Source organism: Pristiophorus japonicus, chromosome 2 (assembly GCF_044704955.1).
Source record: "Pristiophorus japonicus isolate sPriJap1 chromosome 2, sPriJap1.hap1, whole genome shotgun sequence".
NCBI lineage: Eukaryota > Metazoa > Chordata > Chondrichthyes > Pristiophoridae > Pristiophorus > Pristiophorus japonicus.
The window spans coordinates 2,514,355-2,536,075 of record NC_091978.1 but is presented as its reverse complement, the minus strand read 5'-3'; the positions used below and the strand labels follow the sequence as shown (position 1 = coordinate 2,536,075).

Below are 21,721 nucleotides of genomic sequence, written 5' to 3'. Positions count from 1 at the left end.
GAGCTGTCAGTGTCAGTACTGCCAGGGTCCAGTGCTGCCCGTGTCCAGTGCTGTTAGTGTCCAGTGCTGTTAGTGTCCAGTGTTGCCAGTGTCCAGTGCTGCCAGTGTCCAGTGCTGCCCATGTCCAGTGATGCCCGTGTCCAGTGCTGCCAGTGTCCAGTGCTGTCCGTGTCCAGTGCGGGGTATTCAACATTCAGGAAGGATAGACAGTAAGCAAAAAGAAGGCGGGATGGCGTTGCTGGTTAAAGAGGAATAGTAAGAAAGGACATTAGCCTGGATGATGTGGAATCGGTATGGGTGGAGCTGCGGAATACCAAAGGGCAGAAAACGCTAGTGGGAGTTGTGTACAGACCACCAAACAGTAGTAGTGAGGTTGGGGACAGCATCAAACAAGAAATTAGGGATGTGTGCAATAAAGGTACAGCAGTTGTCATGGGCGACTTTAATCTACATATTGATTGGGCTAACCAAACTGGTAGCAATACGGTGGAGGAGGATTTCCTGGAGTGTATTAGGGATGGTTTTCGAGACCAATATGTCGAGGAATCAACTAGAGAGCTGGCCATCCTAGACTGGGTGATGTGTAATGAGAAAGGACTAATTAATAATCTTGTTGTGCGAGGCCCCTTGGGGAAGAGTGACCATAATATGGTAGAATTCTTTATTAAGATGGAGAGTGACACAGTTAATTCAGAAACTAGGGTCCTGAACTGAAGGAAAGGTAACTTCGATGGCATGAGACGTGAATTGGCTAGATTAGACTGGCAAGTGATACTTAAAGGGTTGACGGTGGATAGACAATGGCAGACATTTATAGATTACATGGATGAACTTCAACAATTGTACATCCCTGTCTGGAGTAAAAAATAAAACAGGGAAGGTGGCTCAACCGTGGCTAACAAGGGAAATTAAGGATAGTGTTAAATCCAAGGAAGAGGCATATAAATTGGCCAGAAAAAGCAGCAAATCTGAGGACTGGGAGAAATTTAGAATTCAGCAGCGGAGGACAAAGAGTTTAATTAGGAGGGGAAAATAGAGTATGAGAGTAAGCTTGTAAGGAACATACAAACTGATTGCAAAAGCTTCTATAGATATGTGAAGAGAAAAAGATTAGTGAAGACAAACGAAAGTCCCTTGCAGTCAGATTCAGGTGAATTTATAATGGGGAACAAAGAAATGGCAGACAAGTTGAACAAATACTTTGGTTCTGTCTTCACGAAGGAAGACACAAATACTAGGGGACCAAGGGGCAGTGAGAAGGAGGAACTGAAGGAAATCCTTATTAGGCGGGAAATTGTGTTAAGGAAATTGATGGGATTGAAGGCCGATAAATCCCCGGGGCCTGATAGGCTGCATCCTGGAGTACTCAAGGAAGTGCTCTAGAAATAGTGGATGCATTGGTCATCATTTTCCAACATTCTATTGACTCTGGATCAGTTCCTATGGACTAGAGGGTAGCTAATGTAACACCACTTTTTAAAAACGGAGGGAGAGAGAAAACGGGTAATTATAGACCGGTTAGCCTGACATCAGTCGTGGGGAAAATGTTGGAATCAATTATTAAAGATGAAATAGCAGCACATTTGGAAAGCAGTGACAGGATCGGTCCAAGTCAGCATGGATTTATGACAGGGAAATCATGCTTGACAAATCTCCTAGAATTATTTGAGGATGTAACTAGTAGAGTGGATAAGGGAGAACCAGTGGATGTGGTGTATTTGGACTTTCAAAAGGCCTTTGACAAGGTCCCGCACAAGAGATTGGTGTGCAAAATCAAGGCACATGGTATTGGGGGTAATATACTGACGTGGATAGAGAACTGGTTGGCAGACAGGAAGCAAAGAGTCGGGATAAACGGATCCTTTTCAGAATGGCAGGCAGTGACTAGTGGAGTGCCGCAGGGCTCAGTGCTGGGACCCCAGCTATTTACAATATACATTAATGATTTAGATGAAACATTGAATGTAATATCTCCAAGTTTGCAGATGACACTAAGCTGGGTGGCGGTGTGAGCAGTGAGGAGGATGCTAAGAGGCTGCAGGGTAACTTGGACAGGTTAGGTGAGTGGGCAAATGCATGGCAGATGAAGTATAATGTGGATAAATGTGACGTTATCCACTTTTGTGGCAGAAACAGGAAGACAGAATATTATCTGAATGGTGACAGATTAGGAAAAGGGGAGATGCAACGAGACCTGGTTGTCATGGTACATCAGTCATTGAAGTTTGGCATGCAGGTACAGCAGGCGGTGAAGAAGACAAATGGCATGTTGGCCTTCAAAGCTAGGGGATTTGAGTATAGGAGCAGGGAGGTCTTACTGCAGTTGTACAGGGCCTTGGTGAGGCCTCACCTGGAATATTGTGTTCAGTTTTGGTCTCCTAATCTGAGGAAGGACATTCTTGCTATTGAGGGAGTGCAGCGAAGGTTCACCAGACTGATTCCCGGGATGGCAGGACTGACATATGAGGAGAAACTGGATCAACTGGCCTGTATTCACTGAAGTTTAGAAAAATGAGAGGAGATCTCATAGAAACATATAAATTTCTGACGGGATTGGGCAGGTTAGATGCAGGAAGAATGTTTCCGATGTTGGGGAGTTCTAGAACCAGGAGTCACAGTCTAAGAATAAGGGGTAAGCCACCTAGGACCGAGAAACTTATTCAATCAGAAAGTTGTTAACCTGTTGAATTCCCTGTCGCAGAACGTTGTTGATGCCAGTTCATTGGATATATTCAAGAGGGAGTTAGATATGGACCTTACGGCTAAAGGGATCAAGGGGTATGGAGAGAAAGCAGGAAAGGGGTACTGAGGGAATGATCAGCCATGATCTTATTGAATGGCGGTGCAGGCTCGAAGGGCCGAATGGCCTACTCCTGCACCTATTTTCTATGTGCTGCCAGTGCCCTATGCTGCTCAGTGTCCAGTGCTGGTTGATGCCCAATGCTGCCAGTGCCATGTTCCAGTGCTGCCAGTGTTCAGTGCTGCCAGTGTCCAGGAGTGCCAGTGTCCAGTGCTGGCCAGTGTCCAGTGCTGGTCAATGCCCAGTGCTGCCCTGTGCCATGTTCCAGTGCTGCCAGTGTCCAGTGCTGGTCAATGCCCAGTACTGCCAGTGCCATGTTCCTGTGCTGCCAGTGTCCAGTACTGCCAGTGCCATGTTCCAGTGCTGCCAGTGTCCAGTGCTGCCAGTGTCCAGGAGTGCCAGTGTCCAGTGCTGGCCAGTGTCCAGTGCTGGTCAATGCCCAGTGCTGCCCTGTGCCATGTTCCGGTGCTGCCAGTGTTCAGTGCTGCCAGTGTCCAGTGCTGGCCAGTGTCCAGTGCTGGTCAATGCCCAGTGCTGCCCTGTGCCATGTTCCAGTGCTGCCAGCGTCCAGGAGTGCCAGTGTCCAGTGCTGCCAGTGTCCAGTGCTGCCAGTGTCCAGTGCTGGCCAGTGCCCAGTGCTGCCCCGTGCCAGTGTTCCAGTGCTGCCAGTGTTCCAGTGCTGCCAGTGTCCAGGAGTGCCAGTGTCCAGTGCTGGCCTGTGTCCAGGAGTGCCAGTGTCCAGTGTTGCCAGTGTCCAGTGCTGGCCAGTGTCCAGTGTTGGTCAATGCCCAGTGCTGCCCTGTGCCATGTTCCAGTGCTGCCAGTGTCCAGTGCTGGCCAGTGTCCAGTGCTGCCAGTGCCATGTTCCAGTGCTGGTCACCATATCAAGGACAATATTCAATGTATTTAAATGTATAATAAGAGAAAGGACGACCAAAATGGAACAAGACATATTAGACTTAGTAATGAGCAATGAGCCAGATTTAGTTAACAGCCTAACTGTATGTGAACATTTCTCCAATAGCAATCATAACATGATCGAGTTGAACATAGTGTTTGAAAGGGAGAAAAGCGAAACAGCTGCTGGGATTGTAGATTTATTCACAGCCGACTTCAACAGGACCAGGCGGAGATTCTCCGCAGGAAACTGGGACAATCTGTTGAAGGGTAAAACGTTTAAAACCCTGGGGGACAAGAGCTCTACTTGCCCAAAAAACAGCCGTGGACGATTAAGGTGAGGTACAGCATCAAACTAGAGGAACGGCCACAAACATGTTAAACTGGCACAGGTCCCGGCGAATGGGGACGATAGAAAGAACTGCAAATAGTCACAAAACAGACAGTAAGAGCTACAGAAAGGGAGTATGGAAAGAAACTTGCAAAGGATATCAAAATCAACACAAAAACGCAGGTTAGCAAGGCCAGAAAAAGCAAACCAAGCACTCGGGTTTATTTCTGGAGGGATAGAATTGAAAAGTAGGGAAGTTATGCTAAACCTGTCTGGAACCTTGGTTAGACCACAGCACACAGTTCTGGTCGCCATATTATAAAAAGGATATAGAGCCACTGGAGAGGGTGCAGAGAAGATTTACGAGGATGATACCAGAAATGCGAGGGTATACATATCAGGAAAGGATGAACAGGCTGGGTCTCTTTTCTCTTGAAAAAAGACAACTGAGGGGTGACCTAATAGAGGTCTGTAACATGATGAAAGGTTTTGATAGAGTGGATACAGAGAGAGTGTTTCCACTTGTGGGGAAGAGCAAAACGAGAGGCCATCGATATAAGATAGTCACCCAGAAATCCAATGGGGAATTCAGAAGGAACTTCTTTACCCAGAGAGGGGTGAAAATGTGGGACTCGCTGCCACAGGGAGGGGTTGAGGTGAATAGTATCGATGCATTTAAGGGGAGGCTGGACAAGCCAATGAGGGAGAAGGGAATAGAGGGTTCTGCTGATAGATTTAGATGAGGAAAGACGGGAGGAGGCTCGAGTGGAGCATAAACACCGGCATGGACTGGTTGGGCCGCATGGTCTGTTTCTGTGTTCAGTCCCCAGCACTACAGTATCATATGCTGCCCCTCATTGCGAGAGATATGTGTAATGTTGGATAGTTCCTGAGTGTCTGTGTTTTATTCTGGCCAGTTTTACAGAACTATGAACATTCGAATTGCGTTGATTGGCCTGGAGGTGTGGACACAGTCGGACCAGATCACAGTGAGTGAGGATCCGAACACTGCACTCTGGGCCTTCCTAAAGTGGAGACAGGAGCTGTGGGTGCGCGCCAAGCACGATAACGCCCAGCTGATCACGTGAGTAACGCCCGCACTCTCTCACAAGCCATGTTGCCGCAAGCTGGGACAGTAGACCTTGGACATTGGGATTTCTCAGCAGTGACCGATTGGCTTGGGTGTTGGGGCAGGAGCTGGGACCTTGTTGACATGAACTGGAACCCTGAACTGTGTTGACAACAGCATTTAGTGAGAGGCGACAAATCTAAGACCCTGCGGCCAAGGCATTGGTGCTGGCCTGGTGGAAGTGGGAGCAGAGACTGACACCAGGACTGGTTGGCCCAAAATATAGAAACATAGAGAATAGGTGCAGGAGTAGGCCATTCGGCCCTTCGAGCCTGCACCACCATTCAATAAGATCATGGCTGATCATTCCCTCAGTACCCCTTTCCTGCTTTCTCTCCATACCCCTTGATCCCTTTAGCCGTAAGGGCCATATCTAACTCCCTCTTGAATATATCCAATAAACTGGTATCAACAACTCTCTGCGGCAGGGAATTCCACAGGTTAACAACTCTCTGAGTGAAGAAGTTTCTCCTCATCTCAGTCCTAAATGGCCTACCCCTTATCCTACGACTATGTCCCTTGGTTCTGGACTTCCCCAACATCGGGAATATTCTTCCTGCATCTAACCTGTCCAGTCCCATCAGAATCTTATATGTTTCTATGCGATCCCCTCTCATCCTTCTCCAGTGAATACAGGCCCAGTCGATCCAGTCTCTCCTCATATGTCAGTCCAGCCATCCCGGGAATCAGTCGAGTGAACCTTCGCTGCACTCCCTCAATAGCAAGAACGTCCTTCCTCAGATTGGGAGACCAAAACTGAACACAATATTCCAGGTGAGGCCTCACCAAGGCCCTGTACAACTGCAGTAAGACCTCCCTGCTCCTATACTCAAATCCTCTAGGTATAAAGACCAACATACCATTTGCCTTCTTCACCGCCTGCTGTACCTGCATGCCAACCTTCGGTGACTGATGTACCATGACACCCAGGTCTCGCTGCACCTCCCCTTTTCCTAATATACCTGATATTGGGACAATGGCCTCATTTCAATCAGATCGCTATTTGATTGTGGGTCATTGCCTTAACAGCACCAGCCCTTACTACAGGTAGCAGGGATTACCCAGGTGTGTACCACAGGTAGCAGGGATTACTCAGGTGTGTACCACAGGTAGCAGGGATTACCCAGGTGTGTACCACAGGTAGCAGGGATTACCCAGGTGTGTACCACAGGTAGCAGTGTTTACCCAGGTGTGTACCACAGGTAGCAGGGATTACCCAGGTGTGTACCACAGGTAGCAGGGATTATCTAGGTGTGTACCACAGGTAGCAGGGATTACCCAGGTGTGTACCACAGGTAGCAGGGATTACCCAGGTGTGTACCACAGGTAGCAGGGTTTACCCAGGTGTGTACCACAGGTAGCAGGGATTACCCAGGTGTGTACCACAGGTAGCAGGGTTTATCCAGGTGTGTACCACAGGTAGCAGTGTTTACCCAGGTGTGTACCACAGGTAGCAGGGTTTATCCAGGTGTGTACCACAGGTAGCAGGGTTTATCCAGGTGTGTACCACAGGTAGCAGTGTTTACCCAGGTGTGTACCACAGGTAGCAGGGTTTACCCAGGTGTGTACCACAGGTAGCAGGGATTACCCAGGTGTGTACCACAGGTAGCAGGGTTTATCCAGGTGTGTACCACAGGTAGCAGTGTTTACCCAGGTGTGTACCACAGGTAGCAGGGTTTATCCAGGTGTGTACCACAGGTAGCAGTGTTTACTCAGGTGTGTACCACAGGTAGCAGGGTTTATCCAGGTGTGTACCACAGGTAGCAGGGTTTACACAGGTGTGTACCACAGGTAGCAGTGTTTACCACGGTGTGTACCACAGGTAGCAGGGTTTACCCAGATGTGTACCACAGGTAGCAGTGTTTACCCAGGTGTGTACCACAGGTAGCAGGGTTTATCCAGGTGTGTACCACAGGTAGCAGGGTTTACCCAGGTGTGTACCACAGGTAGCAGTGTTTACCCAGGTGTGTACCACAGGTAGCAGGGTTTATCCAGGTGTGTACCACAGGTAGCAGGAATTACCCAGGTGTGTACCACAGGTAACAGGGATTACCCAGGTGTGTACCACAGGTAGCAGGGATTACTCAGGTGTGTACCACAGGTAGCAGGGTTTACCCAGGTGTGTACCACAGGTAGCAGGGATTACCCAGGTAGCAGGGATTACCCAGGTGAATGGTGGAACAAGCTCGAGGGCTGAATGGCCTCCTTCTGTTGCTTTATGTTCAGTACAGAGAGCAGGGTATATCCGGGTGTGCCCACTTCCTCCATGCCTGCTAACACAATCTTTTTCTTGCAGGGGCATCAAGTTCAAGGGGACCACCATTGGGATGGCCCCCCTGGAGGGCATGTGCTCCCAGGACAGTTCGGGAGGAGTCAACATGGTGAGCTGCCCAGCTGCACTGGACAGGTGTCAGCTCCCCTGGCCCTGAACCGGTCCCCAAACCCGGGAGGGAAATAGTTCGGGAGTCACTCGCTCAACATCCAGGCGTTGTGGAAATAGTAAATCACTTCTTTCTGGGAGCCACATGGGAATATTGGCCCTGATATTAACTCCCCCCAGAATGGGCAGGGGGAGGCAGGAGGGGATTAAAAATGTCAAATGGGAGAACAGCGTGCACACTGCCGTGTTTATGGCCGAGAGTTTCACGACATGTCTGTGTTCCGCTCTCGAGGGGAGGGCACTTTGTTAACATATTTAAATCAGGCTCCCTCCCGTGCAATTTCCTGGAGTTCAGGAAACCCAGCAGCTGCCGGATCAAGTGGGTGCGTGCCTTATCCAGCATTCCCCGTGGGCCAGCGGGAGCATGAGAGCACCCCCCCACCCATACTCCCCGGCCCCCCACTCCCTGCCCCCCCCATCCACTCCCATTCCCCCACGCCCCCCACACACACTCTTTCCCCCCCCCCCCATCCACTTCCCCCCCCCCCACACTCTCCGGCCCCCACACTCCCCCCCCCACAACACACTCCCACACTCCCAGCCCCCACATTCCCCCCCACAACACACTCCCACACTCCCAGCCCCCATACTCCCCCCCCCACAACACACTCCCACACTCCCAGCCCCCACATTCCCCCCCACAACACACTCCCACACTCCCAGCCCCCACACTCCCCCCCCCACAACACACTCCCACACTCCCAGCCCCCACCGACACTCTCCGGCCCCCACAACACACTCCCACACTCCCAGCCCCCATACTCCCCCCCCACAACACACTCCCACACTCCCAGCCCCCACACTCTCCCCCCACAACACACTCCCACACTCCCAGCCCCCATACTCCCCCCACACAACACACTCCCACACTCCCAGCCCCCATACTCCCCCCACACAACACACTCCCACACTCCCAGCCCCCACACTCTCCCCCCACAACACACTCCCACACTCCCAGCCCCCACACTCTCCCCCCACAACACACTCCCACACTCCCAGCCCCCACACTCCCCCCCCACAACACACTCCCACACTCCCAGCCCCCACACTCCCCCCCCACAACACACTCCCACACTCCCAGCCCCCACACTCCCCCCCCAACAACACACTCCCACACTCCCAGCCCCCATACTCCCCCCCCACAACACACTCCCACACTCCCAGCCCCCACACTCCCCCCCCCACAACACACTCCCACACTCCCTCCCCCCACACAACACTCCCACACTCCAAGCCGCCACACTCCCCCCCCACACAACACACTCCCACACTCCCAGCCCCCACACTCCCCCCACCCCCACACTCCCCGGCCCCTCTGCTGATCGCAGCCACCCCCTCCCCCCATCCCCACTCCGTAATCTCACGCTCCCCTCCTCAGTCAAAGAATACAATCACAGAGTGACACAGCACAGGGGGAGGCCATGCGGCCCATCCTGCCTGTGCTGGCTCTTTGGTAGAGCGATCCAATCAGTCCCCCTCCCCCGCCACACCCATCCCCAGCTCATTCCCCACAGCCCGGCACATTGTTCCCCTTCAACTATTTATCCAATTCCCGTTTGAAAGTTACTATTGAATCTGCTCCCACCAAGCTTTCAGGGAGCGCGTTCCCGATCACAACTCGCTGCGTAAACACATTCTCCTCGTCTCCCCCTCTGGCTCTTTTGTTCATTATCCTCAACCTGTGTCCCTTGGGTTACTGACCCTCCTGCCCCTGGGAACACTCCCTCCTGATTTTGAACACCTCGATTAAACCTTCTCTGCTCCAAGGAGAACAACCCCAGCTTCTCCAGTCTATCCACGTCACTGAATTCCCTCATCCCTGGAACCATTCTCGGAAATCTTTTCTGCTCCCTCTCTCAGGCCTTCACATCCTTCCTAAAGTGCGGGGCCCAGAATTGGACACAATACTCCAGCTGGGGGCGAACCAGTGTTTTATACAGGTTCATCATTGCCATCTTGCTTTTATACTCTAAGCTATTTATCTCATATGCTTTTTTAACCGCTTTCTCAACTTGTTCTGCTACTTTCAAAGATTTGTGCACATACCCCCAGGTCTCTCTGCCCCTGCACCCCTTGTTCCCCACCTTACAACAGTGACTACACTCCAAAAGTACTTCATTGGCTGTAAAGTACTTTGAGACGGCCGGTGGTCGTGAAAGGCGATATATAAATGCAAGTCTTTCTTTCTTTCTTTAAAATGGTACCATTTAGTTTATATTGCCACCGATTGCCATATCATTCTTCCTACCAAATGTATCACTTCACACTGCGTTAAATTTCAGCTTTTTAAAAATTTATTTGGCAACGAGATGTGGGCATTCCTGGCAAAGCCGGCATTTATTGCCCATCCCTAATTGCCCCGTGAGAAGCTGGTGGTGAGCTGCCTTCGTGAACCGCTGCAGTCCATGTGGCTAGCTCTTCGATCTCCTTCCCGCTCTTTGGTAACTTATAGTATACACCCAGCAGCAGAATAACCCCTCTATTGTTCCTTAATTCTAACTAAGGCAATATAAACGAAAGGGTACAATCCTAAATGGGGTGCATGGACAGAGAGACTGGGGGTATATGTGGGCAAATGTTTGAAGGTGGATGGGCAGGTTGAGAAAACATACGGGATCCTGGGCATAGAGTACAAAAGCAAGGAGGTTATGATAAGAACATAAGAAATGGGAGCAGGAGTCGGCCATTCGGCCCCTCGAGCCTGCTCCGCCATTCAATCAGATCATGACAGATCTTCTACCTCAACTCCACTTCCCTGCACTATCCCCATATCCCTTGATTCACTTAATATCCAAAAGTCTATCGACCCCTGTCTTGAACACACTCAAAGACTGAGCCTCCATAGCTCTCTGGGGCAGAGAATTCCAAAGATTCACCATCCTCTGAGTGAAGAAATTTCTCCTCATCTCAGTCCTAAATGGCCGACCCCTTATCCTGAGACTGACCCCTGGTTCTAGACTCCCCGCCCAGGGGAAACACCCTCCCTGCATCTACCCTGTCAAGCCCTGTAAGAATGTTGTATGTTTCAATGAGATCGCCTCTCATTCTTCTAAACTCTAGAGAATATCGGCCTAGTCGGCTCAAACTCTTCTCATAGGACAATCCCCCCATCCCAGGAATCAGTCTGGTGAACCTTCGCTGCACTCCCTTTATGGCAAGTATATCCTTCCTTAGGTAAGGAGACCAAAACTGTGCACAGTACTCCAGGTGTGGTCTCACCAGGGCCCTATATAATTGCAGTAAGACGTCTTTACTCTTATACTCAAATCCTCCTGTAATAAAGGCCAACATACCATTTGCTTTAATCACTTGCTGTACCTGCAGGTTAACTTTCAGTGATTGGTGTACAAGGTCACCCAGGTCCCTCTGAACACCAACATTTTCCAATCTCTCACCATTTAAAAAATACTCTGCTTTTCTAGTTTTCTGACCAAAGTGGATAACTTCACATATCTCCACATTATATTCCATTTGCCATGTACTTGCCCATTCACTTAGCCTGTCTGTATCTCCTTGAAGTCTCTTTGCATCCTCCTCACAACTTACATTCCCACCGAGCTTTGTATCATCAGCAAACTTGGATATATTACATTTGGTCCCCTCATCCCAATCATTGATATAGATTGTGAATAGCTGGGGCCCCAGCACTGATCCTTGCGGCACCCCACTAGTTACAGTCTACCACCCCGAAAATGACCCGTTTATTCCTACTCTCTGTTTTCTGTCCGTTAACCAATCCTCAATCCGTGTTAGTATATGATGAACCTGTATAAAACGCTGGTTCGCCCCCAGCTGGAGTATTGTGTCCAATTCTGGGCCCCACACTTTAGGAAGGATGTGAAGGCCTTAGAGAGGGAGCAGAAAAGATTGACAAGAATGGTTCCAGGGATGAGGGACTTCAGTTACGTGGATAGACTGGAGAAGCTGGGATTGTTCTCCTTGGAGCAGAGAAGGTCGAGAGGAGATTTGATCGAGGTGTTCAAAATCATGAGGGGCCTGGACAGAGTAGATCGAGAGAAATTGTTCCCATTGGTGGAAGGGTGGAGAACCAGAGAACACAGATTTAAGGCGATTGGCAGAAGAACCAAAGGCGACACGAGGGAAAACGTTTTTACACAGCGAGTGGTTAGGATCTGGAATGCACAGCTTGAGAGGGTGATGGAGGCAGACTCAATCGTGGCTTTCAAAAGGGAGTTGTATAAGTACCTGAAAGAAAAACAATTGCAGGTTACGGGGAAAGGGCGGGGGAGGGGGACTGGCTGAGAGCCGGCACGGGCTCGACGGGCCGAATGACCTCCCGCGCTCTAACCAGTCGATGATTCTATAATCACATTATTCTGTCTTTGAACATTCAACTACATCAACCCTTTTTAGTGCTGCAACAGAGTTAAACGGGGAGGGGAGAGAGAGGGGGGGAGGGAACACAGCTTTCCTGCCCATACGGGTCCCGATGGGCACCGGGGCAGGGCAGACCAGGGGAGGGGCGGGGACAGGGTGGGGCAGGGCGGGGCCAGCCAGGGCGAGGCAGGGCGGGGCCAGCCAGGGTGGGGCAGAGCAGGGCGGGGCCAGAACTGAGGGTGGGGCCAGGTGGGGCGGGGCCATTGGGGGCGGTCACTCAATGCAGTTTCCTAGACCAATTGTTCTGTTTGGCTCCTCCCCAGGACCATTCGGAGCCTGCGATTGGAGCAGCCGCCACCATGGCCCACGAGATGGGACACAACTTCGGAATGAACCACGATGGGCAGGGATGCTGTGTGCAGGCCCCGACGGAGCAGGGCGGCTGTATCATGGCAGCAGCAACAGGGTGAGAGTCTCAGAGTGAAGGTCGCAATCAGTAATGGCCCCTCGCCCTCTCCTCCTCCCTCTCCATCACACTCTCCCACCCTCTCCCAATCTCCTCCCCCTCCCCCTCTCCCAATCTCCTCCCCCTCCCCCTCTCCCAATCTCCTCCCCCTCCCCCTCTCCAAATCTCCTCCCCCTCCCTCTCCCCCAATCTCCTCCCCCTCTCCCAATCTCCTCCCCCTCCCCCTCTCCAAATCTCCTCCCCCTCCCCCTCTCCCAATCTCCTCCCCCTCCCCCTCTCCCAATCTCCTCCCCCTCCCCCTCTCCCAATCTCCTCCCCCTCCCTCTCTCCCAATCTCCTCCCCCTCCCCCTCTCCAAATCTCCTCCCCCTCCCCCTCTCCCAATCTCCTCCCCCTCCCTCTCTCCCAATCTCCTCCCCCTCCCCCTCTCCAAATCTCCTCCCCCTCCCCCTCTCCCAATCTCCTCCCCCTCCCCCTCTCCAAATCTCCTCCCCCTCCCTCTCTCCAAATCTCCTCCCCCTCCCCCTCTCCAAATCTCCTCCCCCTCCCTCTCTCCCAATCTCCTCCCCCTCCCCCTCTCGAAATCTCCTCCCCCTCCCCCTCTCCCAATCTCCTCCCCCTCCCCCAATCTCCTCCCCCTCTCCCAATCTCATCTCTCTCCCCCTCTGTCTCTCCATCCCTCTCTCCGCCTCTCCCCCTCTGTCTCTCCACCCCTCTCTCCGCCTCTCCCCCTCTGTCTCTCCACCCCTCTCGCCGCTTCTGCCCCTCCTCCCCCACCCTCTCTCCCCTACTCTCACCTTCACACTCACCCTGTGGGATGATGGGAGAGGAGGAATCACAGTGCAATATAACCGCTGTTTGCAGGCAGGACTGGTGCGGAGTGCAACAGTGACTTGGTTCCCAGCATCGGGCTCGGGTATAGGGCCCGGGTACAGGGCTCGGGTACAGGGCCTGGACACAGGGCTTGGGGTCAGGGCTCAGGTACAGGGCCCAGGTACAGGGCTCGGGGTCAGGGCCCGGGTACAGGGCTCGGGGTCAGGGCCCAGGGTCAGGGCCCAGGGTCAGGGCCTAAGTACGGGGCTCGGGTATAGGGCCCGGGTACAGGGCTCGGGATCAGGGCCCGGGTACAGGGCCCGGGTACAGGGCTCGGGATCAAGGCTCGGGTACAGGGCTCGGGATCAGGGCTCGGGATCAGGGCCCGGGTACAGGGCCCGGGTACAGGGCTCGGGATCAGGGCTCGGGATCAGGGCTCGGGTACAGGGCCCGGGTACAGGGCCCGGGTACAGGGCTCGGGGTCAGGGCTCGGGGTCAAGGCTCGGAGTCAGGGTTCGGGGTCAGGGCCCGGGTACAGGGCTTGGGATCAGGGCTTGGGATCAGGGCCCGGGTACAGGGCCCGGGTACAGGGCTCGGGTACAGGGCTCGGGTACAGGGCTCGGATACAGGGCTCGGGTACAGGGCCCGGGTACAGGGCCCGGGTACAGTACCCGGATACAGGGCCCGGGTACAGTGCCCGGGTACCGGGCTCGGGGTCAGGGCTCGGGGTCAGGGCTCGGAGTCAGGGTTCGGGTACAGGGCCCGGGTACAGGGCTTGGGTACAGGGCCCGGGTACAGGGCTCGGGTACAGGGCTCGGGTTCAGGGCCCGGGTACAGGGCTCGGGGTCAGGGCTCGGGTACAGGGCCCGGGTACAGGGCTCGGGGTCAGGGCCCGGGGTCAGGGTTCGGGGTACAGGGCCCGGGTACAGGGCCTGGGTATAGGGCCCGGGTACAGGGCCTGGATATAGGGCCCGGGTACAGGGCTCGGGTACAGGGCTCGAGATCAGGGCCCGGGTACAGGGCTCGGGGTCAGGGTTCGGGGTACATGGCTTGGGTACAGGGCCCGGGTACAGGGCTCGAGATCAGGGCCCGGGTACAGGGCCCGGGTACAGGGCTCGGGATCAGGGCCCGGGTACAGGGCCCGGGTACAGGGCTTGGGTACAGGGCCCGGGTACAGGGCCCGGGTACAGGGCCCGGGTACAGGGCTCGGGGTCAGGGCTCGGGGTCAGGGTTCGGGGTCAGGGCCCGGGTACAGGGCTCGGGATCAGGGCCCGGGTACAGGGTTCGGGTACAGGGTTTGGGATCAGGGCCCGGGTACAGGGCCCGGGTACAGGGCTCGGGATCAGGGCCCGGGCACAGGGCTCGGGGTCAGGGTTCGGGGTACAGGGCCCGGGTACAGGGCCCGGGTACAGGGCCCGGGTACAGGGCTCGGGATCAGGGCCCGGGTACAGGGCTCGGGATCAGGGCCCGGGTACAGGGCTCGGGATCAGGGCTCGGGATCAGGGCCCGGGTACAGGGCCCGGGTTCAGGGCTCGGGTACAGGGCCCGGGTACAGGGCTCGGGGTCAGGGTTCGGGGTCAGGGCCCGGGTACAGGGCCCGGGTACAGGGCTTGGGATCAGGGCCCGGGTACAGGGCCCGGGTACAGGGCTCGGGATCAGGGCCCGGGTACAGGGCTCGGGTACAGGGCCCGGGTACAGGGTCCGGGTACAGGGCTCGGGGTCAGGGCTCGGGTTAAGGGCCCGGGTACAGTACTCGGAATCAGGGCCCGGGTACAGGGCTCGGGATCAGGGCCCGGGTACAGGGCTCGGGATCAGGGCCCGGGTACAGGGCTCGGGTACAGGGCTCGGGTACAGGGCTCGGGTACAGGGCCCGGGCTCGGGTACAGGGCTCAGGTACAGGGCTCATAGAAACATAGAAATTTGCTGCAGCAGTAGGCCATTCAACCCTTTGAGCCTGCATCGCCATTCAATAAGATCATGGCTGATCATTCCCTCAGTACCCCATTCCTGCTTTCTATCCATACTCCTTGATCCCTTTGACCGTAAGGGCCATATCTAACTCCCTTTTGAATATATCTAACGAACTGGCCTCAACAACTCTCTGCAGTAGAGAATTCCACAGGTTCACCACTCTCTGAGTGAAGAAGTTTCTCCTCATCTCGGTCCTAAATGGCTTACCCCTTATTCTTAGACTGTGACCCTGGTTCTGGACTTCCCCAACATTGGGAGCGTTCTTCCTGCATCTAACCTGTCCAGTCCCATCAGAATTTTATATGTTTCTATGAGATCCCCTCTCATTCTTCTAAACTCCAATGTATAAAGGCCCAGTTGATCCAGTCGCTCCTCATATGTCAGTCCTGCCATCCCGGGAATCAGTCTGGTGAACCTTCGCTGCACTCCCTCAATAGCAAGAATGTCCTTCCTCAGATTAGGAGACCAAAACTGAACACAATATTCCAGGTGAGTCCTCACCAAGACCCTGTACAACTGCAGTAAGACCTCCCTGCTCCTATACTCAAATTCCCTAGCTATGAAGGCCAACATGCCATTTGCCTTCTTCACCGCCTGCTGTACCTGCATGCCAACTTTCAATGACTGATGTACCATGACACCCAGGTCTCGTTGCACCTCCCCTTTTCCTAATCTGTTACCATTGAGACAATATTCTGATTTCGTGTTTTTGCCACCAAAGTGGATAACCTCACATTTATCCACATTATATTGCATCTGCCATGCATTTGCCCACTCACCTAACCTGTCCAAGTCACCCTGCAGCCTCTTAGCATCCTCCTCACAGCTCACACCGCCACCCAGCTTAGTGTCATCTGCAAACTTGGAGATATTACACTCAAGTCTTTCATCTAAATCATTGATGTATATTGTAAATAGCTGGGGTCCCAGCACTGAGCCCTGCGGCACTCCACTAGTCACTGCCTGCCATTCTGAAAACGACCCGTTTATCCCGACTCTCTGCTTCCTGTCTGCCAACCAGTTCTCTAGCCATGTCAGTACATTACCCCCAATAACATGTGCTTTGATTTTGCACACTAATCTCTTGTGTGGGACCTTGTCAAAAGCCTTTTGAAAGTCCAAATACACCACATCCACTGGTTCTCCCTTGTCCACTCTGCTAGTTACATCCTCAAAAAATTCCAGAAGATTTGTCAAGCATGATTTCCCTTTCATAAATCCATGCTTTCCAAATCCACTGCTTTCCAAATGCGCTGCTATTTCATCTTTAATAATTGATTCCAACATTTTCCCCACTACTGATGTCAGGCTAACCGGTCTATAATTACCCGTTTTCTCTCTCCCTCCTTTTTAAAAAAGTGGTGTTACATTAGCTACCCTCCAGTCCATAGGAACTGATCCAGAGTCGATAGACTGTTGGAAAATGATCACCAATGCATCCACTATTTCTAGGGCCACTTCCTTAAGTACTCTGGAATGCAGCCTATCAGGCCCCAGAGATTTATCGGCCTTCAATCCTATCAATTTCCCGAGCACAATTTCCTGACTAATAAGGATTTCCTTCAGTTCCTCCTTTTCGCTACACCCTCGGTCCCCTAGTATTTCCGGGAGGTTATTTGTGTCTTCCTTAGTGAAGACAGAACCAAAGTATTTGTTCAATTGGTCTGCCATTTCTTTGTTCCCCATTATAAATTCACCTGAATCTGACTGCAGGGGACCTACGTTTGTCTTCACTAATCTTTTTCTCTTCACATATCTATAGAAGCTTTTGCAGTCAGTTTTTATGTTCCCGGCAAGCTTCCTCTCGTACTCTATTTTCCCCCTCTTAATTAAACCCTTTGTCCTCCTCTGCTGAATTCTAAATTTCTCCCAGTCCTCAGGTTTGCTGCTTTTTCTGGCCAATTTATATGCCTCTTCCTTGGATTTAACACTATCCTTAATTTCCCTTGTTAGTCACGAGTGAGCCACCTTCCCTGTTTTATTTTTACTCCAGACAGGGATGTACAATTGTTGAAGTTCATCCATGTAATCTATAAATATCTGCCATTGCTTATCCACCGTCAACCCTTTAAGTATCATTCGCCAGTCTATTCTAGCCAATTCATGCCTCATGCCGTCGAAGTTACCTTTCCTTAAGTTCAGGACCCTCAGGGCTTGGGGACAGGGCTCGAAGAATTGTCATCACGAATCTCCGCACCTCTTCCTCCTCACTGTGCCTGAAAACTGAGCATTACCCGGACACAGCAAGGATTATGGCCACCCCTCAAATATCTGTATCGAGGGGGTGGGCTGTGGGTCAATGTCCTGAGGAGAGGGGGGGGGAAATGGTGTTGGTCACCGTACTGTGGGGGAGGGGGGTGTGGGTCACCGTACTGTGGGGGAGGGGGGTGTGGGTCACTGTACTGTGGGGGAGGGGGGTGTGGGTCACCGTACTGTGGGGGAGGGGGGGGTGGGTCACTGTACTGTGGGGGAGGGGGGTGTGGGTCACTGTACTGTGGGGGAGGGGGGTGTGGGTCACTGTACTGTGGGGGAGGGGGGTGTGGGTCACCGTACTGTGGGGGAGTGGGGTGTGGGTCACTGTACTGTGGGGGAGGGGGGTGTGGGTCACTGTACTGTGGGGGAGGGGGGTGTGGGTCACTGTACTGTGGGGGAGGGGGGTGTGGGTCACTGTACTGTGGGGGAGGGGGGTGTTGGTCACCGTACTGTGGGGGAGGGGGGTGTTGGTCACCGTACTGTGGGGGAGTGGGGTGTGGGTCACTGTACTGTGGGGGAGGGGGGTGTGGGTCACCGTACTGTGGGGGAGGGGGCTGTGGGTCACTGTACTGTGGGGGAGGGGGGTGTGGGTCACCGTACTGTGGGGGAGGGGGGTGTGGGTCACTGTACTGTGGGGGAGTGGGGTGTGGGTCACTGTACTGTGGGGGAGGGGGGTGTGGGTCACTGTACTGTGGGGGAGGGGGGTGTTGGTCACCGTACTGTGGGGGAAGGGGGTGTGGGTCACCGTACTGTGGGGGAGGGGGGTGTGGGTCACCGTACTGTGGGGGAGGGGGGTGTGGGTCACTGTACTGTGGGGGAGGGGGGTGTGGGTCACTGTACTGTGGGGGAGGGGGGTGTGGGTCACCGTACTGTGGGGGAGGGGGGTGTGGGTCACTGTACTGTGGGGGTGTGTGCGTGGGTCACTGTACTGTGGGGGAGTGGGGTGTGGGTCACTGTACTGTGGGGGAGTGGGGTGTGGGTCACCGTACTGTGGGGGAGGGGGGTGTGGGTCACTGTACTGTGGGGGAGGGGGTGTTGGTCACTGTACTGTGGGGGAGGGGGGTGTGGGTCACCGTACTGTGGGGGAGGGGGGTGTGGGTCACTGTACTGTGGGGGAGGGGGGTGTGGGTCACTGTACTGTGGGGGAGGGGGGTGTGGGTCACTGTACTGTGGGGGAGGGGGGTGTGGGTCACCGTACTGTGGGGGAGGGGGGTGTGGGTCATTGTACTGTGGGGGAGGGGGATGTTGGTCACCGTACTGTGGGGGAGGGGGGTGTGGGTCACCGTACTGTGGGGGAGGGGGGTGTGGGTCACCGTACTGTGGGGGAGGGGGGTGTGGGTCACTGTACTGTGGGGGAGGGGGGTGTGGGTCACTGTACTGTGGGGGAGGGGGGTGTGGGTCACCGTACTGTGGGGGAGGGGGGTGTGGGTCACTGTACTGTGGGGGTGTGTGCGTGGGTCACTGTACTGTGGGGGAGTGGGGTGTGGGTCACTGTACTGTGGGGGAGGGGGGTGTGGGTCACTGTACTGTGGGGGAGGGGTGTGTGGGTCACCGTACTGTGGGGGAGGGGGCTGTGGGTCACTGTACTGTGGGGGAGGGGGGTGTGGGTCACCGTACTGTGGGGGAGGGGGGTGTGGGTCACTGTACTGTGGGGGAGGGGGGTGTGAGTCACCGTACTGTGGGGGAGGGGGGTGTGGGTCACTGTACTGTAGGGGAGTGGGGTGTGGGTCACTGTACTGTGGGGGAGGGGGCTGTGGGTCACTGTACTGTGGGGGTGTGTGCGTGGGTCAGTATCCTGAGGGCGAGGGGTTTGGGGGAGGGGGGTTGGCGGTGTGGGTCACCCTACCCTGGTTGCCTGGGCACCCATTCCTGATCCAGGCGGTAACTCCACCTCCCCTTGTTTTGCAGACACCCGTTCCCGCGCGTGTTCAGCTGGTGCAGTCAGGCAGACCTGCGGAATTATTTCCGGAGGGGCGGTGGGATGTGCCTATACAACATGCCGGACATGAACAAACTGTACGGAGCACGGCGCTGTGGTAACGGATATGTGGAGGGTCGCGAGGAATGTGACTGTGGGGATGTGCAGGTGAGAAACCAGGCAGAGATGACATGGCAGAGAAAAATAACTGATAGAGAGAGAGAAGATCGAGTCTGAGAGTAAACTAGCAACACATATAGTCACGGACAGTAAGAGCTTCTCCAGGTATATAAAAAGGAAGAGAGTGGCTAAAGTAAATATTGGTCCCCTGGAGGATGAGATTGGTGAATTAATAATAGGGAACAGGGAAATGGCAGAGACGTTGAACAAATATTCTGTATCGGGCTTCACGGTAGAAGACACGACAAACATCCCAATAGTGGATAATCAAGGGGCTATGGGGGGGTGAGGGGGAACTTAATACAATCACTATCACTGATGAAGTAGTACTTGTTAAAATAATGGGACTAAAGGCGGACAGGTCCCTGGACCTGATGGCTTACATCCTAGGGTCTTAAGAGAAGTGGCTGCAGGGATAGTGGATGCATTGGTTGTAATCTACCAAAATTCCCTGGATTCTGGGGCGGTCCCAGCAGATTGGAAAACTGCAAATGTAACGCCCCTATTTAAGAAAGGAGGGAGACAGAAAGCAGGAAACAAAAGACCAGTTAGTCTAACATCTGTGGTTGGGAAAATGCTGGAGTCTATTATTAAGGAAGCAGTAGCAGGACATTTAGAAAATCATAATGCTGTCAAGCAGAGTCAACATGAAAGGGAAATCATGTTTCACAAATTTGCTGGAGTTCTTTGAGGATGTAAGGAGCAGAGTGGATAAGGGGGAACCAGTGGATGTGGTGTATTTGGATTTCCAGAAGGCATTCGATAAGGTGCCACATAAAAGGTTACTGTACAAGATAAAAGTTCAGGGGTTGGGGGTAATATATTAGCATGGATAGAGGATTGGCTAACTAACAGAAAACAGAGAGTCGGGATAAATGGGTCATTCTCTGGTTGGCAAACAGTGACTAGTGGGATGCCACAGGGATCAGTGCTGGGACCCCAACTATTTACAATCTATATTAACGACTTGGAAGAAGGGACTGAGTGTAACGTAGCCAAGTTTACTGATGATACAAAGATGGGAGGAAAAGCAATGTGTGAGGAGGACACAAAAAATCTGCAAAAGTGATATAAACAGGCCAAGTGAGTGGGCAAAAATTTGGCAGATGGAGTATAATTTGGGAAAATGTGAGGTTATCCACTTTGGTAGGAAAAATAAAAAAGCAAATTATAATTTAAAAGAAGATTACAAAGTGCTGCAGTACAGCGGGACCTGGGGGTACTTGTGCATGAAACACAAAAGGATAGTATGTAGGTACAGCAAGTGATCAGGAAGGCCAATGGAATCTTGCCCTTTATTGCAAAGGGGATGGAATATAAAAGCAGGGAAGTCTTGCTACAGTTATACAGGGTATTGGTGAGGCCACACCTGGAATACTGCGTGTAGTTTTGGTTTCCATATTTAAGGAAGGATATACTTGCATTGGAGGCAGTTCAGAGAAGGTTCACTCGGTTGATTCCTGAGATGAAAGGGTTGACTTATGAGGATAGGTTGAGTAGATTGGGCCTCTACACATTGGAGTTAACAAGAATGAGAGGTGATCTTATTGAAACGTATAAGACTCTGAGGGGGCTTGATAGGGTAGATGCAGAGGATGTTTCCCCTCGTGTGTGAATCTAGAACTAGGGGACTTAGTTTCAGAATAAGAGGCAGTCCATTTAAAACTGAGATGAGGAGGAATGTCTTCTCTCAGGGGGTTGTAAATCTGTGGAATTCTCTGCCCCAGAGAACTGTGGAGGCTGGGTCATTGAATATATTTAAGTTGAAGATAGACAGATTTTTGAGCGATAAGGGAATAAAGGGTTATGAGGAGCGGGCGGGGAAGTGGAGCTGAGTCCATGATCAGATCAGCCGTGATCTCATTGAATGGTGGAGCAGGCTCGAGTGGCTGTATGGCCTACTCCTGCTGACAGTGTAGGGTGATGTATTGGACTGTGTACAATAATGTGTGTGGACTGTGTGTTTCAGGAGTGTGTGAACCCGTGCTGTAATGCAAATAACTGTACGTTGAAGGCGGGAGCTGAGTGTGCTCACGGAGTTTGCTGCAAGAATTGTAAGGTATGAGAATCAGTTATTCAGCAACAAACACTGACCCAACCAGTGAGGGGAAGAGCAGAGACACTGTACCTCATCGTGTGAGGCTGGGACAGGTCAGCCAATCCCAGTGTGGGTCTTCACCCAAAAC

General features: G+C 53.1%; 1 protein-coding gene across 4 annotated transcripts in view; it reads left to right on the top strand.

Moving 5' to 3' along the window:
• The window catches only part of adam19a (ADAM metallopeptidase domain 19a), a 249,840-nt gene that overhangs the window by 153,684 nt on the left and 74,435 nt on the right, over nt 1–21,721 (top strand). For all 4 annotated transcript variants that reach the window (XM_070866484.1, XM_070866489.1, XM_070866478.1 and 1 more), the window contains exons 9-13: nt 4,946–5,112; nt 7,454–7,538; nt 12,259–12,401; nt 19,346–19,523; nt 21,505–21,594. In XM_070866484.1, the coding sequence (XP_070722585.1) occupies nt 4,946–5,112; nt 7,454–7,538; nt 12,259–12,401; nt 19,346–19,523; nt 21,505–21,594 (663 nt within the window). The remainder of the gene's footprint in view (nt 1–4,945; nt 5,113–7,453; nt 7,539–12,258; nt 12,402–19,345; nt 19,524–21,504; nt 21,595–21,721) is intronic.